General features: G+C 37.5%; 1 protein-coding gene across 3 annotated transcripts in view; it reads left to right on the forward strand.

Moving 5' to 3' along the window:
* The window catches only part of STRN (striatin), a 71,313-nt gene that overhangs the window by 13,507 nt on the left and 41,763 nt on the right, over positions 1 to 16,043 (forward strand). For all 3 annotated transcript variants that reach the window (XM_075203607.1, XM_075203610.1, XM_075203608.1), the window contains exon 2: positions 15,442 to 15,545. In XM_075203607.1, coding sequence (XP_075059708.1) covers positions 15,442 to 15,545 — 104 coding nt within the window. The remainder of the gene's footprint in view (positions 1 to 15,441; positions 15,546 to 16,043) is intronic.

Raw genomic sequence — 16,043 nt, forward strand, 5'->3', positions numbered from 1 at the left:
CTGAAAACAGGAAAACAATAAGAATGCATCCTTTTTGAAAAACTGGCTTGGCCGCTTTATCCAGGAAAAAATATTATCCCTTTAAACAGCCTATACATACTAAACCTAGCATTGGGTGGCAGTTAAGCAAATTGTTTATAATGGAGTTGCTTATGCAGATAATCCGTTTTGCACAATGATTCTGCTCATTGGTGCCAATGGTCTTCTATTTTCTTAATCCATTTTTCTCTCCACAAAACTAATTACATTTCACCAACCTGAACTGCTTTCTTAATGCATCGTATACTAGTTAAAAAGATCCAGCTGTCTTGTGCAATTAAAACGTAAGAAGAATGAAATGTAATGATGCACTAAAGGTAATCGGTCTATGTATCAAAAATGTTTGTGCCACAGCATTAACAATACATACACTATTAAGATACTGTACATGATGGAAGAGATACGTGCAGCAAAATAAAAAATAGAGTAGAATGCACAATAAAATTTGAAGTGCTTTGTTTCACATATGCACACTGTACTGCATTATTCCTCAAAACTATAGCTTTAAAACAGTAAAGTCTAAAAGTTTAGTTGGCCGAGAATTGGCTTGTTTAAATAAGCTGCTAATAAAATTCACAGAAATATGTAGTGCTGAGCATATATGTGGAGGGTCACTATCCAATATGGACACAAACACAGGTGACCAAATTAGACGTGACCTTGACCAGATTTACTGGGGCCTGTTGAAACTGTTGGAGGGTGACCACACAAAAAGGGAGATTCAGTTTGGTGCGAAGTGTCTACAGAGCTTCCCACCTCGTGCCAATGTCATGGCTGGAACCTACTCATATTTCCTTGCCACTCCCATTGTAGATTCATACTTTATTTGCCGGCAATGTGCGCAGCCATCGCTGTGATGTCCGGACTTTATCATCGCTGGAAATTTTATCTCCTCTACTTTAAGAGGCTGAAATTGATTGCCCAATATCAGTGTTTATGGTTTGCTTAAAGAATACAGGAGATTATCAAAACATAAGTTTTGTTTTTTGTTTTTTTACACAGTAATTTTCCAATCTAATCCATTGAAATCATCTCTAATGGTTGCACATATTTCATGGATTGTATTTTAATTAACCCTTCTCCCATCCATCCTTTTTTTTTTCCCCCCTTATTTTTTAATCCTACTTTGACCTCCTCAAAATGGGTTTTCCTGTATAAACTGTGACTCAGGAGGAGTGGTCCACCTTTTGTGGTGCATCAGCTGAAGGGTTGTTTGTGATGAGGAAGATTGCTCATACTAGGGTGTAAATGCTGTCACAAGTTTGTGCATGCAGATTATTTTGGCAGCCTTAACTAGTTCATTGTGGGTGAACTGCAGGTTAGTGTTCATTCATTTTTTTCAAAGTTGATGGGAGTAGTGAGGTTAAACCTTGTAATTTATGCGAGCAGACAAATTACCATTCACAAACCTATGTAAATGTTGGGGACTTTTATAAAAAAAAATTCTTGCATTGTTTTGTAACATTCACCTTGAAGTTATGAGGAATGTATTTACCAGGGTAGCAATAAACGCATTCTTAATACAATACTGTATTATACAACTTTCCCAGGATTACCTCTTTTAAAGATTAACTACACCAATCTGCAAAAATCTGTTTTACCTATATCTGGTAGGTCAACAATTCTTCAAATGGTTCAGCTCTGTTCTTGACTACTATTGCTACAACCTCACTGGCTGTCTGAAACAGACCAACCCGACAGAGCAGTCCTGGACCACTGGAGGCACCCGGGGACTGTCCCTTTCGGAGCCTAGCTCTGTATTTATCTGTATATGATAAATTTCACCTAAAACTACATTTTAGACACAGGGTTGTGTTTTTTTTTTGTGTTTCTTTAAGGTTTTCCCAACACACTACCTTGATGGCAGCAATTCAAATGCTTTGGTTTCCCCAGTTTTTGGAAATGTCCCTTTGAAAAATGAGTTCTGGTGCCCAGTATCTGTGGATGTTCCTCCCTGGTACCCCTTTCCTCTTCTCTAAAAGGCCCCTTATGGAAATCCAAGCTTCACAAAGGGGGGACCTGATGCACTGAGCTGGCAGTGGCGCAGTGCCACGTTTAGCCTGACCCCCCCCCCCCCCCCCACAAATTTTTTATCAATATAGCTTTTCCACTGAAGTATTGATATTTGATAGTCCCAAAGTCATTAGTTACCACTTTTGGACTTCAGAATCTCATGTCTGAGATAAATAAATGAATGGTATGATGTGTGGGAGCACCCCCGAAAGAACGCTCTTAATAGATAGAAAGGAACATTGGTTGTCGCTTCTTTCTGTATAAATGTTAGTCCTCTTCTACAGTCTCACACCTAAATTCCTTTCGTTTATTTTTTATTTTTTTCTTTGACTGCCTTTATTTCAACATGTTTGGAATTGATATGACCTTCCAAGTGTACATCAAACAAACTTTGTACGGGGCTGTTTGCTAACATAGCACATTCTTTAGCAACATTAGAGAAGTAAGCTATGCAAATCTAGATAATTCAATGTAGAAGTATCTATGTTTATATGGGTTGCTCAACATTTTATGCAAAGCAATAAGCAATTTGATGTTTTCCTCCTCATGTGTTAGTAGTAGTTGTGACTTTCTGGCAGGGTGTTTATGTGGCTAAAACAAAAGTTCTCCAAAAGTTAAATGCCAAGATGTTCATTCAATGCAATTTGCATATTTGAAATGGGGTTTGGGTTTAAGCAGGAATTATGTACAACTCTAACACTTTTGAAGTGGCAAACACATGCAAGATCACTTTTAATGAAAATACCAGATAAACCTTTGTTGAGCATTAATACATTATGTTGCTGGGCTCCAAGTGAAATCTATAGGTGATGAATCTAAATTTGTAGTATGAACATAAACAATGTACATGGACATATATAGTATTGGCCAGTATACAGTTGGCCATAGCTGGATGAATGTTTTTCTAAATATAGAGCAGAGTTATATCTACAGGTTTTTCTTTTTCACCCGATGATCATGCCAATCACAATATATGGCTCTTGGGTCCATTATAGCATTAGTGTGTACGTTCCCACAATCGTGTTTTATTATTTCAAAGCACATTGTATAGTTACATTTGATTTTTATGGCCAGACTAAAAATCTTTATGGAACCATGTTGGGCAAATTCTGTAGTGTGCAAGCACTCGTGACCAGCAGTGTACACAGATCTACATAGAGTTTACAGATTTACAATCTTTTCAGCAGATGGTTGACAGTTGAAGAGCACAGATCTGAAGGTAAAGTTTGTAAAATCATGCAATGGTGTATGCATGAATCGGCATGCTGATCGGGACTTTCATTTGTTGGCAAAATCATTAAATATATCTCATCAGGAGAAACTTTCTGTAGTGTGTATCTAGCTTTAGCGAGGACATTGTTCTAGACTTTTCTGAAGTCAAAATCAAAACTGAAATTGCCCTGGCTACACAATGTATCGATTTTTGGTTTATATTTCGTTATCTGAAATTATCTCACTGTCTCTTTTGATCTTATGAGGTCTACTTTAAGTACTAGATCAGTCACGTTTTCCAAACAATAAGTGAAAGTAGTTTGGACAGTACAAATGTCTTTTAAGTATTTTAAATATTTGCTCGTACTACAATACATATTTGTACATTTGACCGTTAAATATATATAAATATATATGTGTGTGTGTATATATGTGTATTTATTTGTTATATATAAGTGTGTTTGTATATATGGCCCAAGTGATACGTCCTTTCTTGGCAGAGGGAGCAACAACTCCTACGTTATTCTGTGAGCAACTGGCTTCACATGGGCAAAATAATGCCTCTTACCATAACGACTTGCATTTTCACACTGCAACCAAATTCTACAGCAGTTTTTATTGCCAGGCATGATGGGATTTTTTTTTTTTTTTTCTGTTTCCTTCATTATTGGAATGGTTCTTTCATTATTTCCCTTTCACAAACTCTTAGAAGTCTCTTACTGCTACTGATATGAGTATGGAAGTATTTTTCATGTGTTGAGGCTTGTGGATACATATTTCAAGCTGTACATCATGGTGTCATTAACCTGCATTTAAAGAAAACTTATAAAATGTAATCAAACTGCAATCTATTGCACTTGGCAAATGTTTGTTCAAAATATAAATTTAATGTTCTTTTTATAGAGCAGATAAACCAATTTCCAGGGCTAATACTCCAGTGTCTAAAATGTGATTGTTTCCAATTGTTTAATTGGGCAGGAAATGGTTACATTTTTGTTTATATCTGCATTGCTTGCAGCCCTGAATAAACTAGAAACAATATAATGTAATGGCAATTGCAGTTGTTGGTGCCAAGGTCTAAAAATAATAACCTCTTGAGCTTGCTTCTAGAATGTGGACTGTCAGCCATGATTAAGAAGGTTGAATTGATGACTGCTAAACTGAAATATTTTAGTTTTTGGTGAAGTTAATTGCAGTGTTCAGTGTGCACCCTAGACTTTCATCGTAGCTCTTTAAAAAGGAAAATCGAATAACCAAAGGGTATGGGGTAAAGAATAACTTTCTTACGCTGCTGCTCTGTTGTCTGTCCACCATGCTTAGGCCTCATACCCACTAGCTTTTACTAGTGTATTAGAGCTCGCTTATGCTTCCTGATGGATTTACATGCAGTAAATGGAAAAAAAAATAGGAAATACGTTACCACAACTCAAAAGAAAGCAAAACGATATTTACTAGTGTCATACCTGGTAATATATTTGCTATATCACAATTTCATCACCTTTTATTTACATACCTCCACCAATTCCGCAGCGCAGTACATTGAATATTTGTCATTCACGTGAGCCCCTGTTTCATTGGGGCTTACAGTATAAATTGCCTAATACACATATTTACGGTACTCTAGTGTTAATTTTGTCAGCAGCTAATTAACCTAACCGGAGAACACAGGGGGACATTTAAACCCCACACAGATAAATAAGGCCATGGTCGGGAATCAAACTCATGACCCCAGTGCTGAGGCAGAAGTGCTAATACCCAAGGCACCATGTTGCCTAGCTACATGCAGATGAATGCTTTAAAACCAAAAACACAATTGGCTATGACCCCCAATGTAGGTGGTGTGTGCAGTGACATTTCTCTGTGGAGACCAATGATTTACGTAAGCTTCCAGCACTCCTCCGTTACATCTATATGTGTTCGATGAATTCTGTAACACTGGTGTGCACAGGTTGTAGACTTAACCTGCTCAAGTTTGCAAATGCCTGTAGTCAGTGTGTGAAGAATATCAATTTTATTTACTTTTATCAATTTTGATGTGTTGATGTGCAATGGTTGAGTTATGATGTTGTCATAGAGGAGCTTTTCCACCTGTAAAAAAAACATACAAATACCCACTTGTGCTTATAGTGCTCAAATCACTTCATATGAACACATTGAAGTGGTTGGGGAAAGGTTTTCTCTTGTTTTTGGAAAGTGTTTGTGCTCAGAAAATATTGCAGTCTTTTCTTTTTCCCCTAGTGGATATGTGCACTAGCCTTTATGCACACAAAATATTTGTATGAAACTTATTTCCCTTTTTTTTTTTTTTTTTTAAATCTACATATTTTTATTTTTATTTTTTTATTTCCTTGACATTTTATACAATAACATATATACCATATTTCCCCATGTATAAGACGCACGTTTTCCCCCAAAATTTTGGGTCTAAAACCTGGGTGCGTCTTATACAGGGGTAGCGGGGATGCCGGGGGGGGGGGGGGGCAGCGTTACAGTGGCAGCGGGGGGGATCGAGGGGGAGTGGGCAGCATTACAGTGGCAGTGGGGGGATCCAGGAGGTGGGGGACAGAGGTACAGTGGCAGCGGGGATACAGGAGGAGGGAACAGAGGTACAGTGGCAGTGGGGGGGAAGGGCGATTGCAGGGAGAGTGTGCTGCCCGGCTGCTCTGATCACAATCAGAGCAGCCGGTCTTTACACTCTCCCTGCCTTTTTTGACAGCTACTGTAATATTTTTTGTTTTCAAAATTCGGGGCCAAAATTAAGATGCGTCTTATACATGGGAGCGCCTTATACATGGGGAAATATGGCAATCTTTGTAATATTGCACTCCATGCAGCGTGGCAAAAGATGCATTGATGAAACCCAAGCAAGACTTTTAAGAGCTTTTGTCAAATGCATGTAACTATACTGAGGCAGTACAAGGTCAGAGTCTGAGAAATTGTATTTTCCTCGTAAACCCATTCATGGCTAGGTTTCTCCCGCCCCCCCCCCCCCCTCCCCCATATATTTGCGACCAGATTACATTCGGGTTTTTCCCCCCTGTGTTTAACTGAAATGAATTTTCTTTTTGTATCTTACTAAATTTTACGTTGCACTTTCTTTGGTAGCATAGTGAAAATGGCTAAATATTGCAAGAAATTATTTTCCACAAATCTTCCCATAGCTACTTTAATCCAATTAAAGAAACTCCCACAAAGTTATCCCAAAAATGAATGGTCTCTTTTTCACAGTAAAGGAATACTAATTGTTTTTATGTAAGGTGGGATGGAAATGTAGGGCCTAGAAACTACAGTGTTTTTAGTTTATTTTTTGATAGTTTTTAAATATTTTATTATTTAACCAAGGGAGACTTTGGAGTCTTTCCTATTGCCAGTGTAAACTGTATCTGACATCAGCTGACATATCAGCCACTGTGAGATTCAGCATGCACTGGATATATCAGTGACGATGCGCACGGGACATTTGAGACAGATCTTGTTTGAATCTCCATGGACTTCCCTACCCATGGGTAAATATAATAAAGTGGAATTCCCATAGTGATCACTTTGAGTGCTGTATAATTTGATCTGTTGCCCAAGGTTTATAAGCTGGAGGCTGCATATGACAAGTGTCCAGCAGATTGAGCAGATTTAAGTTTCTGTTCAGACCAAGGATCACCCACCTCTAATGTAAATGTACTGACTTGTGTGAGTGAAGGTGTTAAATGACCAGCAGTCTCTTGAGAGATTATGTACAGTATGGAGAATTCACACATGATAAATGGCTATCAATGCATGATTTGCATGTTATCCTTTGCTGTTTGAGCTTCTTATCCTATATCTCTTTAATGATTTCCTAAAAGCAGGGCACTTTAATCTCCTGTCCTCTGACTAAGCTACTTTGCAGTCCCTTATTTGAACACATATAACAGTGTAAAAAATTATATCATGTACCAATTTAAAGTGCAGGTTCCATTCAGTATTTTCTTTCTCTCTGAAATGAATAACTGATCGTGGGGGTGAAAAAAATTATTTCCGTTCGCCAATACATTTTTTTTTAAATGCACCCATGTTAAGAGTGTGAATTGACGCTATTACAAAATTTGAAACTTGTCAAGTTCAGCCTAACAACATCAGGTCACATTCCATGTGTTCTAAGTGTAGTATTATAGCATATTACAGGAATATTTCAGGAATGTCAAGAGAAGAGTGGCACAACCAAAACAATTGCTTGTGTCATATGTCATGTGTTTCTTTATACTAATATTTCTCATTCCTTTAGTCAGGTGACACGCGACCTGGCTGCTATGACATACTGCTCTTTCATAATTGTCACTTTATGGCAGAAATTTCAAACAAAACACGCACAAGTTTATTATTCTAGGGGGAAGGGATTTAGTATTTGTATAGTTTCTCTCCCAGTTAGCTAGTTTAGCTGGGGTTATTTTGGGGGGGGGGGGGGGGAGCATGTTTGTGTGTGAATTGTGCTACACATTGCAAAGCCAGAATTATGTGTTAACACATTTTGTACTTTGGTTTACTGGCTCTGTATATTTTTGGTGGATACCACCCACTAAGGTGCTACCCACTGGTGTTTTCCATGTATTGGAGGGCTACTCAATTGACTGCAATGTATTTTAGCTTTTGTTAAACAATTTGTACTGTATGGAGCAAGCAACACACCCAGAAACCACATTGCTCACAAAAGTAAGTAACACTGCAAGTGAGAGAGTATGTTATAGGAGAACATGGCTTCCATTTGCATACTTTTTTTTTTTAATGCATTGTATTGTTAAAATTGTTAGTACAATGCAACAAATTGATTCAAGTTGATTTAAGCCCTAAGGTGTTAACCTTTTTATTTACACTTACTGGAGATTTATCTTTCTACACACATTCACTACAACTTATGGGCATGTTTGTACTATTTATTTTGCATTGATAAATTTATCATAGGCAACATCTCCACTTTTTCAAACTCGCAGCTTGATAAGTTTACCCTGGTGTCTTCTGAAATCTGTGTTGTATTGCACATGGGATATACAGTAACTTGGTGTACTTTTTTTTTTAAAAAAAAATGTGTTTCCTCTGCTTTTTCAACTGAAAACTTTCACAAGTCAAAGGAACTATCTCATTAGTTGTCTACTGCATTGGCAAAGTATTTAAAGAATGCAGCATGAATGAGGCCTATGTAAACGCCACATAGCTTCTCACAACTAAGTTCATGTTTAATATTAGATCACGCGTCTTGTTTTTGCCAGTGCTTAACTAATGTTCCAAACATTAGACAGTAATATGCTTCCTGCTTGACATGTCTTTGGTTAGAATCAAATTGAAAAGTGTTCAAGAGTTTTGTTATGGGATGTCAAATATCATTAACCACTCAAGACTTTGAATAGTGCAGACTGGTCCCAGTATAGGAAGGAGTAACATTTCTAACAAGTCAGAAGAGGTCTATAGGAGTACTTCTATTAGTTTCCAGAAGCAACAGTACAAGGGATCAACTAGGACTTTGAACTTTAGAAAGGAAAATGTTAATATGCTAAAGGAGTCTATAAAGTGCATAGACTGGGACAAAGTTTTTGAAGGAAAAAATACGGAAGAAAAGTGGTCTGTCTTTAAAATGTTGTTGGAAACACACACATAAGTTCATTCCTATGGGAATTAAATGTAAAATAATTAAGTCGAAACCAATGTAGCTAAAAAAAAAGGTAAGGGAAGAAATGCAAAGTAAGAAGCGTGCATTTAAATTGTCTAAGTCTGAAGGATCTGAGGAGTCCTTCCGTAGGTACAAGGAATGTAATAAAACATGCAAATAGGAAATTAGATTGGCTAAATTAGAAAAGGAAAAACAAGTTGCAAAATAAAGTAAGACAAACCCCAAAAAGTTTTTTAAGTATATAAATAGCAAAAGGATTAAAAAAGATAATATAGGACCCCTAAGACCTGAGACTGGTGAATTGATAAATGATACTAAGGAAAAAGCAGAGGTATTAAACACTTTCTTTTCTTCAGTATTTACAATAGAGAAACAAATGGTAGGAATAATACATAAAAATGGAAATGTAACCATGCCATTAATTAATACTTGGTTGCTAGAGGAAGAAGTCCAAAGGCGACTGAAGAACATTAAGATAAATAAAGCTCCAGGTCCAGATGGCATACACCCAAGGGTTCTTATGGAGCTAAACTCAGAAATAGCTAGACCTTAATTTTCATAGATTTAATCTCATCAGGCTCAGTACCAAGGGATTGGCGAATAACAGATGTGGTGCCGTTGTTTAAAAAGAAGAGATCACAACCAGTGAATTATAGACCTTTAAACCTGACATCAATAGTGGGAATACTACTGGAAGGTATATTAAGGGATAGTATTCAGGATTACTTTGTGCGCAATAAGATTATTAGTGGGAATCAGCATGGGTTTGTGCTGGGGCCACTCCTTTTTAATATATTAATGACCTTGGTGATAGTTTAGAGAGTAAAGTTTCTATTTTTGCAGATGACACTAAATTCTGTAAGGTAATAAAATCAGAGCAAGATGTAGCTTCTCTACAGAGGGATTTAAATTAACTGGAGGATTGGGCGGTCAAATGGAATATGAAGTTTAGCATGGATAAATGTAAGGTTATGCATTTATGGATCAAAAACAAGGACGCATTCTATAAACTAAATCGAATTAATTTAGGTGAATCCATAATGGAAAAGGATTTGGGAGTGCTCGTAGACAGTAGACTTGGCAATAGTGCTCAATGTCAAGCAGTAGCTGCAAGGGCAAACAAAGTATTGGCATGCATAAAAAGGGGTATAGATGCAAGGGAAGACAGTGTAATTTTGCCACTGTATAAATCGTTGGTAAGACCTCATCTTGAATATGCAGAACAGTTCTGGGCACCACTCTAGTTCCAAATTATCTTTTTTTAAAAAATGTTCAGAGAAGGGTGACAAAATTGATAAAGGGTATGGAGTCATTAAGTTATGAGGAAAGGTTAGCCAGTTTAGACATGTTTACTTTAGAAAAGAGGTGTCTAAGAGGAGATATGATTACTATGTACAAATACATTAAGGGTCAATACAGAGAACTTTCATGGAAACTTTTTACCCCAAGGACCATACACAGGACACGTGGTCATCCCCTAAGGTTAGAGGAGAGGAAATTTCACAACCAGCAAAGGAAGGGGTTCTTTACAGTAATGGCAGTCAAGATATGGAATTCATTGCCAGGGAAGGTTGTGATGCCAGATTCAATAGATCTGTTTTAAGAAAGGGTTAGACTTTTTTTTTGCAGAAAAGTATATCCAGGGATACGACCATTAATTAAAATGAAGGATAGTAGTGGATATAGGGTACAACTAGGACTGCAATAGTGGGATTTTCACAATTGAAACAGATTGGCAGTTGCTTACCCTGGGTCAATTTCAAATATAAGTGAGGGATTGCAGGAGATCCAAAATAAGTTGAACTTGATGGGCTGGTGTCTTTTTCAACCTCATCAGCTATGTTACATGACACAATCCTGAATTTAACAAAAAAAAAAATGTTATAGCAGGGTCTTGTAGTAGGACACATTGTCTGTTGGAAAGAACTGTAAAGGATATGGCAATTTGGTAGGTAAAAGTAATGTGCATACTAACTTGTTGTTTTTCTTAAAATGTTGGTCACCTGTTTCCACCAGCCAAAACTGCACTGTTATAAGCTGTCTAATATTACGCTAAAAACATGAAATGAAGCCTAGGATTGCTTTTAGATAACCTGCAGGGTAAATGTTTTAAGATGCAGTAACAGTAAACAAGTTATAGATTTCTCTTCATATCCTAGCATGGCACTGCATGACGGGTAAGTTAAAGAGGAAAAAAACATTACAGAGCTGCTTAAACTAGTTTTGTAGGGAATGAATATCATATGTACCATTCCTTGTTTTTAAAGCACTTAACACTGAATGTGAAGTCATTCTTATAGCACTGCTGCCATACAGTGTGGAAAGGCAGGCTGGTTTATTTATTGCATTGTTTTTTTTTTTTGTTTTTTATTTATCAAGCACCAGAAAGTCTGAGAATAAAGTGACTGATTTCTTTGCTATTTCACATTATTCCATCTTTGTGTGTGGTTGTTTGAAGCAGAAAAATAACTGGTAACTGAGCTTGTTTTAAAGAGCAATGGACCATTAACATAACTGCTTTAAAGGGTATCCTTTCTTATTACTCATACATTACCATGTAAAATAACATGGACAAATGACCCTACTGAGCTGTACATGTTGTTGAGACACATGCCCTTTATCATTTTATACAGAAGAGAAGAGACATGGAGGTCTGTGTATGAGCTGTATCCTTAATAATGCATCACAACTGCGTTGGGGGGATGTGTTAGCAGCATGGGTTCTGCTCTGAAGTTTTCCTACCTGGGTGTATGCCGTCATGGCTGCTGAGAAAACATATTTGAAATCCCATATTTTTTTTTGCTGACAGGTTGCTTTTGTGAAGTGTGAATCCGTGTAGGAGTGTGTTGCTCGCCTAGGATTTTAAATTTCAGTGTTGCAATGCTCATATCATTTATATATGAAGGATATATTTGTTAATTAAATAGTTATTTACATTCCTTGGCATGAACACTTAACTAGCTTGTTAGGGAAGTTATGGATGCAGAAGTACACAGAGTCCAATATGTCACGCATAACATTGCTGCTTGTTACCACTTTGGTAATATGACATTTTCTAGATTCTACAATACGTGGCAGATTAATTTGCAACAATTAAATCAGTGTTCTAGATGTAATGGGTATTTACATTCAGATGACTTGCATGCTTCTGTCTTCTGGCAGCATTAATTTTCATTCACTACATAGTCTGTTCAGCTTGTACAAATGTAAACGTACAGATATCTATGATAATCAGCCTCGCCCGACACCCTAGTGCTTGGCAAACCTTTAATATGCCCAATGATATCCATGTATTTGCATTCAAGCTGCTGGATTCTATTGGGGAACTAGTGTGTACATACCCTTTTTTTATCCATCCACACAGGCATTTTTATAGTTGGCTCTGGAACATGCAGGCTAATTTTTAACGATTATGTAGGATTTCAGATGTGTGATTTCAAATGCTATGGCACTGTGTGTAGAAAACCATTTTCTGCAGCCAGTTAGTGATACATAGGTAGTGCTAAATTTGCAGGATAGTGTCATTCCAGCACTCCTTGCCAATTCATATATATAGTGATACTGGATATGGACTTGTTATATGTGTCTGGTAACCCATAGTCATGTGACCTGCTGTGACTGAGGTAGGAGGAAGCTGCTATCTCAGGAAGAGGATGTAGGATGTGAAAACATGTCCTGTACAATGACACATTTATACACAGCCAGGGTCTGCTGCTCTATATGCAGATATGCAATATGTAGAACTATAAACTTATGTGGTTCAGTACAGACTACTAGTTCCATGAAATGAACTTCAATGGGCACGTGTGGAGGTTATCTCAGTCCATCTGTCCCACATAGCGGGCACTTTGTCCCAACTTTGGTTACAATTGGTGGGTATGTCACCCATCGAGCAGCTCTGCCATACAGGACCGCATTAATGGTGAGCTGTATGTGTTAAATAGTAGTGTTTAAGGTAGTATAAGGGATGAATGATTGGGATTAGAGGGGAGTTAGTGGTTTTCAGGTGCTAGCCTTGATTCCATCTACAGCTCACTGTTTATCCAGGTGTAGTTTGCATGGAAGACCTCTTGTCGTCTTTTCTTATGTACTCATTTTATCACAGGTGACGGGGAAACAGTTTCCCTGTCACCTGTGATAAAATGTTTTTGAAGCTGCACTCCTCCAGGGAATGTCTCCCTCATTGATTAGAAGAAGTCCAATTTGGTGTTAGTGTAGATCGTACACACCTAATATGTAATTAATGCTCTTTAGTCATAGAAGTAAAGCAAACAAGTGCAAAAAAACCTCAAGAGAAAAGGACAACTTACAAGTGTCACTTTTAAACTCTGCATACAAGAGAGTTCTGAGGGCAAATGAGTAAATGGATGTATTTGTCCTCTGCTGCCTTTCTTCTATAACCTAGTAGTTTCTGGGGGGAATTTAGTTGTCTGCAGAATGCCACATGGCCGCACTCTGTTCCACTGTAACAGTGCGGATTTCTCATCGCACCTCTATGGGTGCAAGAGGGTAGAGAGAGAGACACTGCAGAAAAGGCCATTTAGCAGAAAGTCATACACAACCAATTTAATGTGCTTATAAAATATGTAATTTGGCCATACACTTGTTTGTATTCAACTACAAGTGGATCTGAAGAAACGTCGCTTGTTTGAATACGGATGTAGGTACGCTCTGCATATACAGAGTTTTCCGTATTGAGACAAACACAGCACACTGCAAGATACAAACAATAGCTATGTGCAATATAAAGTCCCAAAAGAATGCACAGGGAAAACAAAGTATTTGCCACCTATTAAGTCATTTATAAAAACTAATATGTTCTAGCATGCATACACGACCGTCATCACTATCACTTGGCACTTAAACCTGACCTGTAGCTGGTGCAAATGATACAACTGAAAAATACATACCTTAGGGATGTTAAAAGCTTGAATCCAATGCTGCTTCGTGTACTTGACCTTGCTGAACATTGACTACGTGCATATGCCCCTTCCCCTCCCCCTTCAAAGGAAGGAAGTGTATGTGTGAATATGAATTGTGTTCTTTGGCGTTTGTTTTGAGTTTGCACATGCACAGAGTGAAAAAGCAAAATAAATGGAACTGGTTCCCTAAAGATTTGGGTCCCCATGTTTTGCCAATTATGACCAAGTCAAATACTGCAACTGTATTCAATGAATTTGTCTGATTTTCTGCAGTATATACCTATTTGCTGTAATAAAACACATTGGCACAGAAATTAGTTTGCATCTGTTGTGTAGTATTCATGATTTCATCACCTCCCATTTCTACAAGGGGCAAGTTCCCACTGGAAAGTGGGATGGTAGTGTGTGGGTGATGAGAATTACTCTTAAACTGTGATGAAGGTGATAAAATGAATTTGGTGAATACTTATTTGGAGAAAGGCTTATAAATTAAAATAGGGCTACTTATAATCAACCATCTTTTATAGCATGTAAAAACTATGAATACAGAATTGCTTTTTTTGTGTTTGCAGTTACTAATGTGTTTTTAATCTGAATATCTTTTTAAACCTGCATCTCTGACAAAACAATGTACAAGCATTGTGTAAATACTGTTAAACCACATCTCTGCATTTACAATGTGCTCCCATTGAGATACATTTTCAACTGTGTTGAAATGCATTTGATGCACTGCACGGGAACAAGAAGTGTTCAAAACACAGTGCAGCGCTGGTGAAATACATTTCAAGAATGCAAATATGTACAGCCTGATTTGGTACCATGATTTTATTTTTTAATAAAGGGTATAAATACATTAAACAGCAAACCTGAATTGTTATATGAATACTATAAATGAAGAATATGTATTTGTAATAACTTTTTACAGTTTCGGCAAACTAGTTTGGGTAGTGACCCCTTATGTTCCCACTGTGCCCTTCATCACGTTTTTTGATTCTCCATCAGTTTCCCCTTGATCTCACTATGCCACTTTGTTCTTTTACTCACCTCTTTATGGCTTTGTCCTCTGTTTTCTTCTATTTCCCTTCTGTGGTCTTTCTTCAGACTTGTGGCTCCTCTCTGCACCGCTCCTCACTGAAAATGTCGGACATGGTGCCGTCGCGCCCGGCAGTCAGTGTGGAGAGAGGAGGAAGGGGCCGCCACCGCATAGCATTTCTTTGTTTTGCTTTTTTTTAAAAAAAAAAATTGTGCCGACTGGTATGGTAGACGGAGGGGAGCACCCCACTTACTTGGCGACCTGATAAGCATGTTTAAGTGAAAAATATAAACCTGTTGTATACTAGCAGTTTATTTTCACTTTATCTATTAAAGAGTTTGTCCACCTTTTCCAAGGACTCTTTCCATCTATCCATACAATGATGAGTCTAATGCAGACATGACTCTCTCTCACAAATGGACCCCCATTTCTGTTAGTGGAGGGGAGAGAGATGTTAGTCTAACTGTATAACATACAAGTATAGCGTTGGGTGGCATTGTTTAAGTTTCCAGAAGTAAAACCTGTTGCATGTGATTCCATTATGTTTTAAAATGATCTCTCTAAAATCTGTGTTTTGTGTTTTACAGGCTCAGATAGCTTTTCTTCAAGGTGAAAGAAAAGGGCAGGAGAATTTAAAGAAGGATCTAGTGAGAAGAATAAAGATGTTGGAATATGCTTTAAAACAAGAAAGGTATGCACCATCTCTGGGTGTGGTTCCAAAAGTCATTATCCTTCCTACTGAACGTTATTGTTGGCTTCACTATTATACTGTCACTGGTTGTCAAACTTGTATTTGCGAATGAACTAGTTGTTCAGGACAAACATCTGAGTGGTGGGAAACAGGGCGCAGGATGGGTTGGAGAATCTCTGTCCTGTGTAAACATTTTAGTATGAACAATATCACAAAATATTAATACAGCCTTAATACATTTAGAGTACTTTTCCCATACTAGTTCTTACCTGAAACTCCCAAGCTCTTTGCATAAGCCAGTCGTACCACTTACGCATCTCAAAAGCTTCTCAACAGCACTTGTTTAATATTCCTTATTACATTACCTGCACTAACATCTGCTTTAGCTTGTTCACTTTATACCATGCAGTAAGTGTAACATTTCCTGTATATCATGTCCACATGCATGTTTATATATCTTTGTACTTACTGTAGTTTCAGGAAGACCCTATACAAGAT

The sequence above is a fragment of the Mixophyes fleayi genome, chromosome 3 (genome assembly GCF_038048845.1).
Source record: "Mixophyes fleayi isolate aMixFle1 chromosome 3, aMixFle1.hap1, whole genome shotgun sequence".
Taxonomy (NCBI): domain Eukaryota; kingdom Metazoa; phylum Chordata; class Amphibia; order Anura; family Limnodynastidae; genus Mixophyes; species Mixophyes fleayi.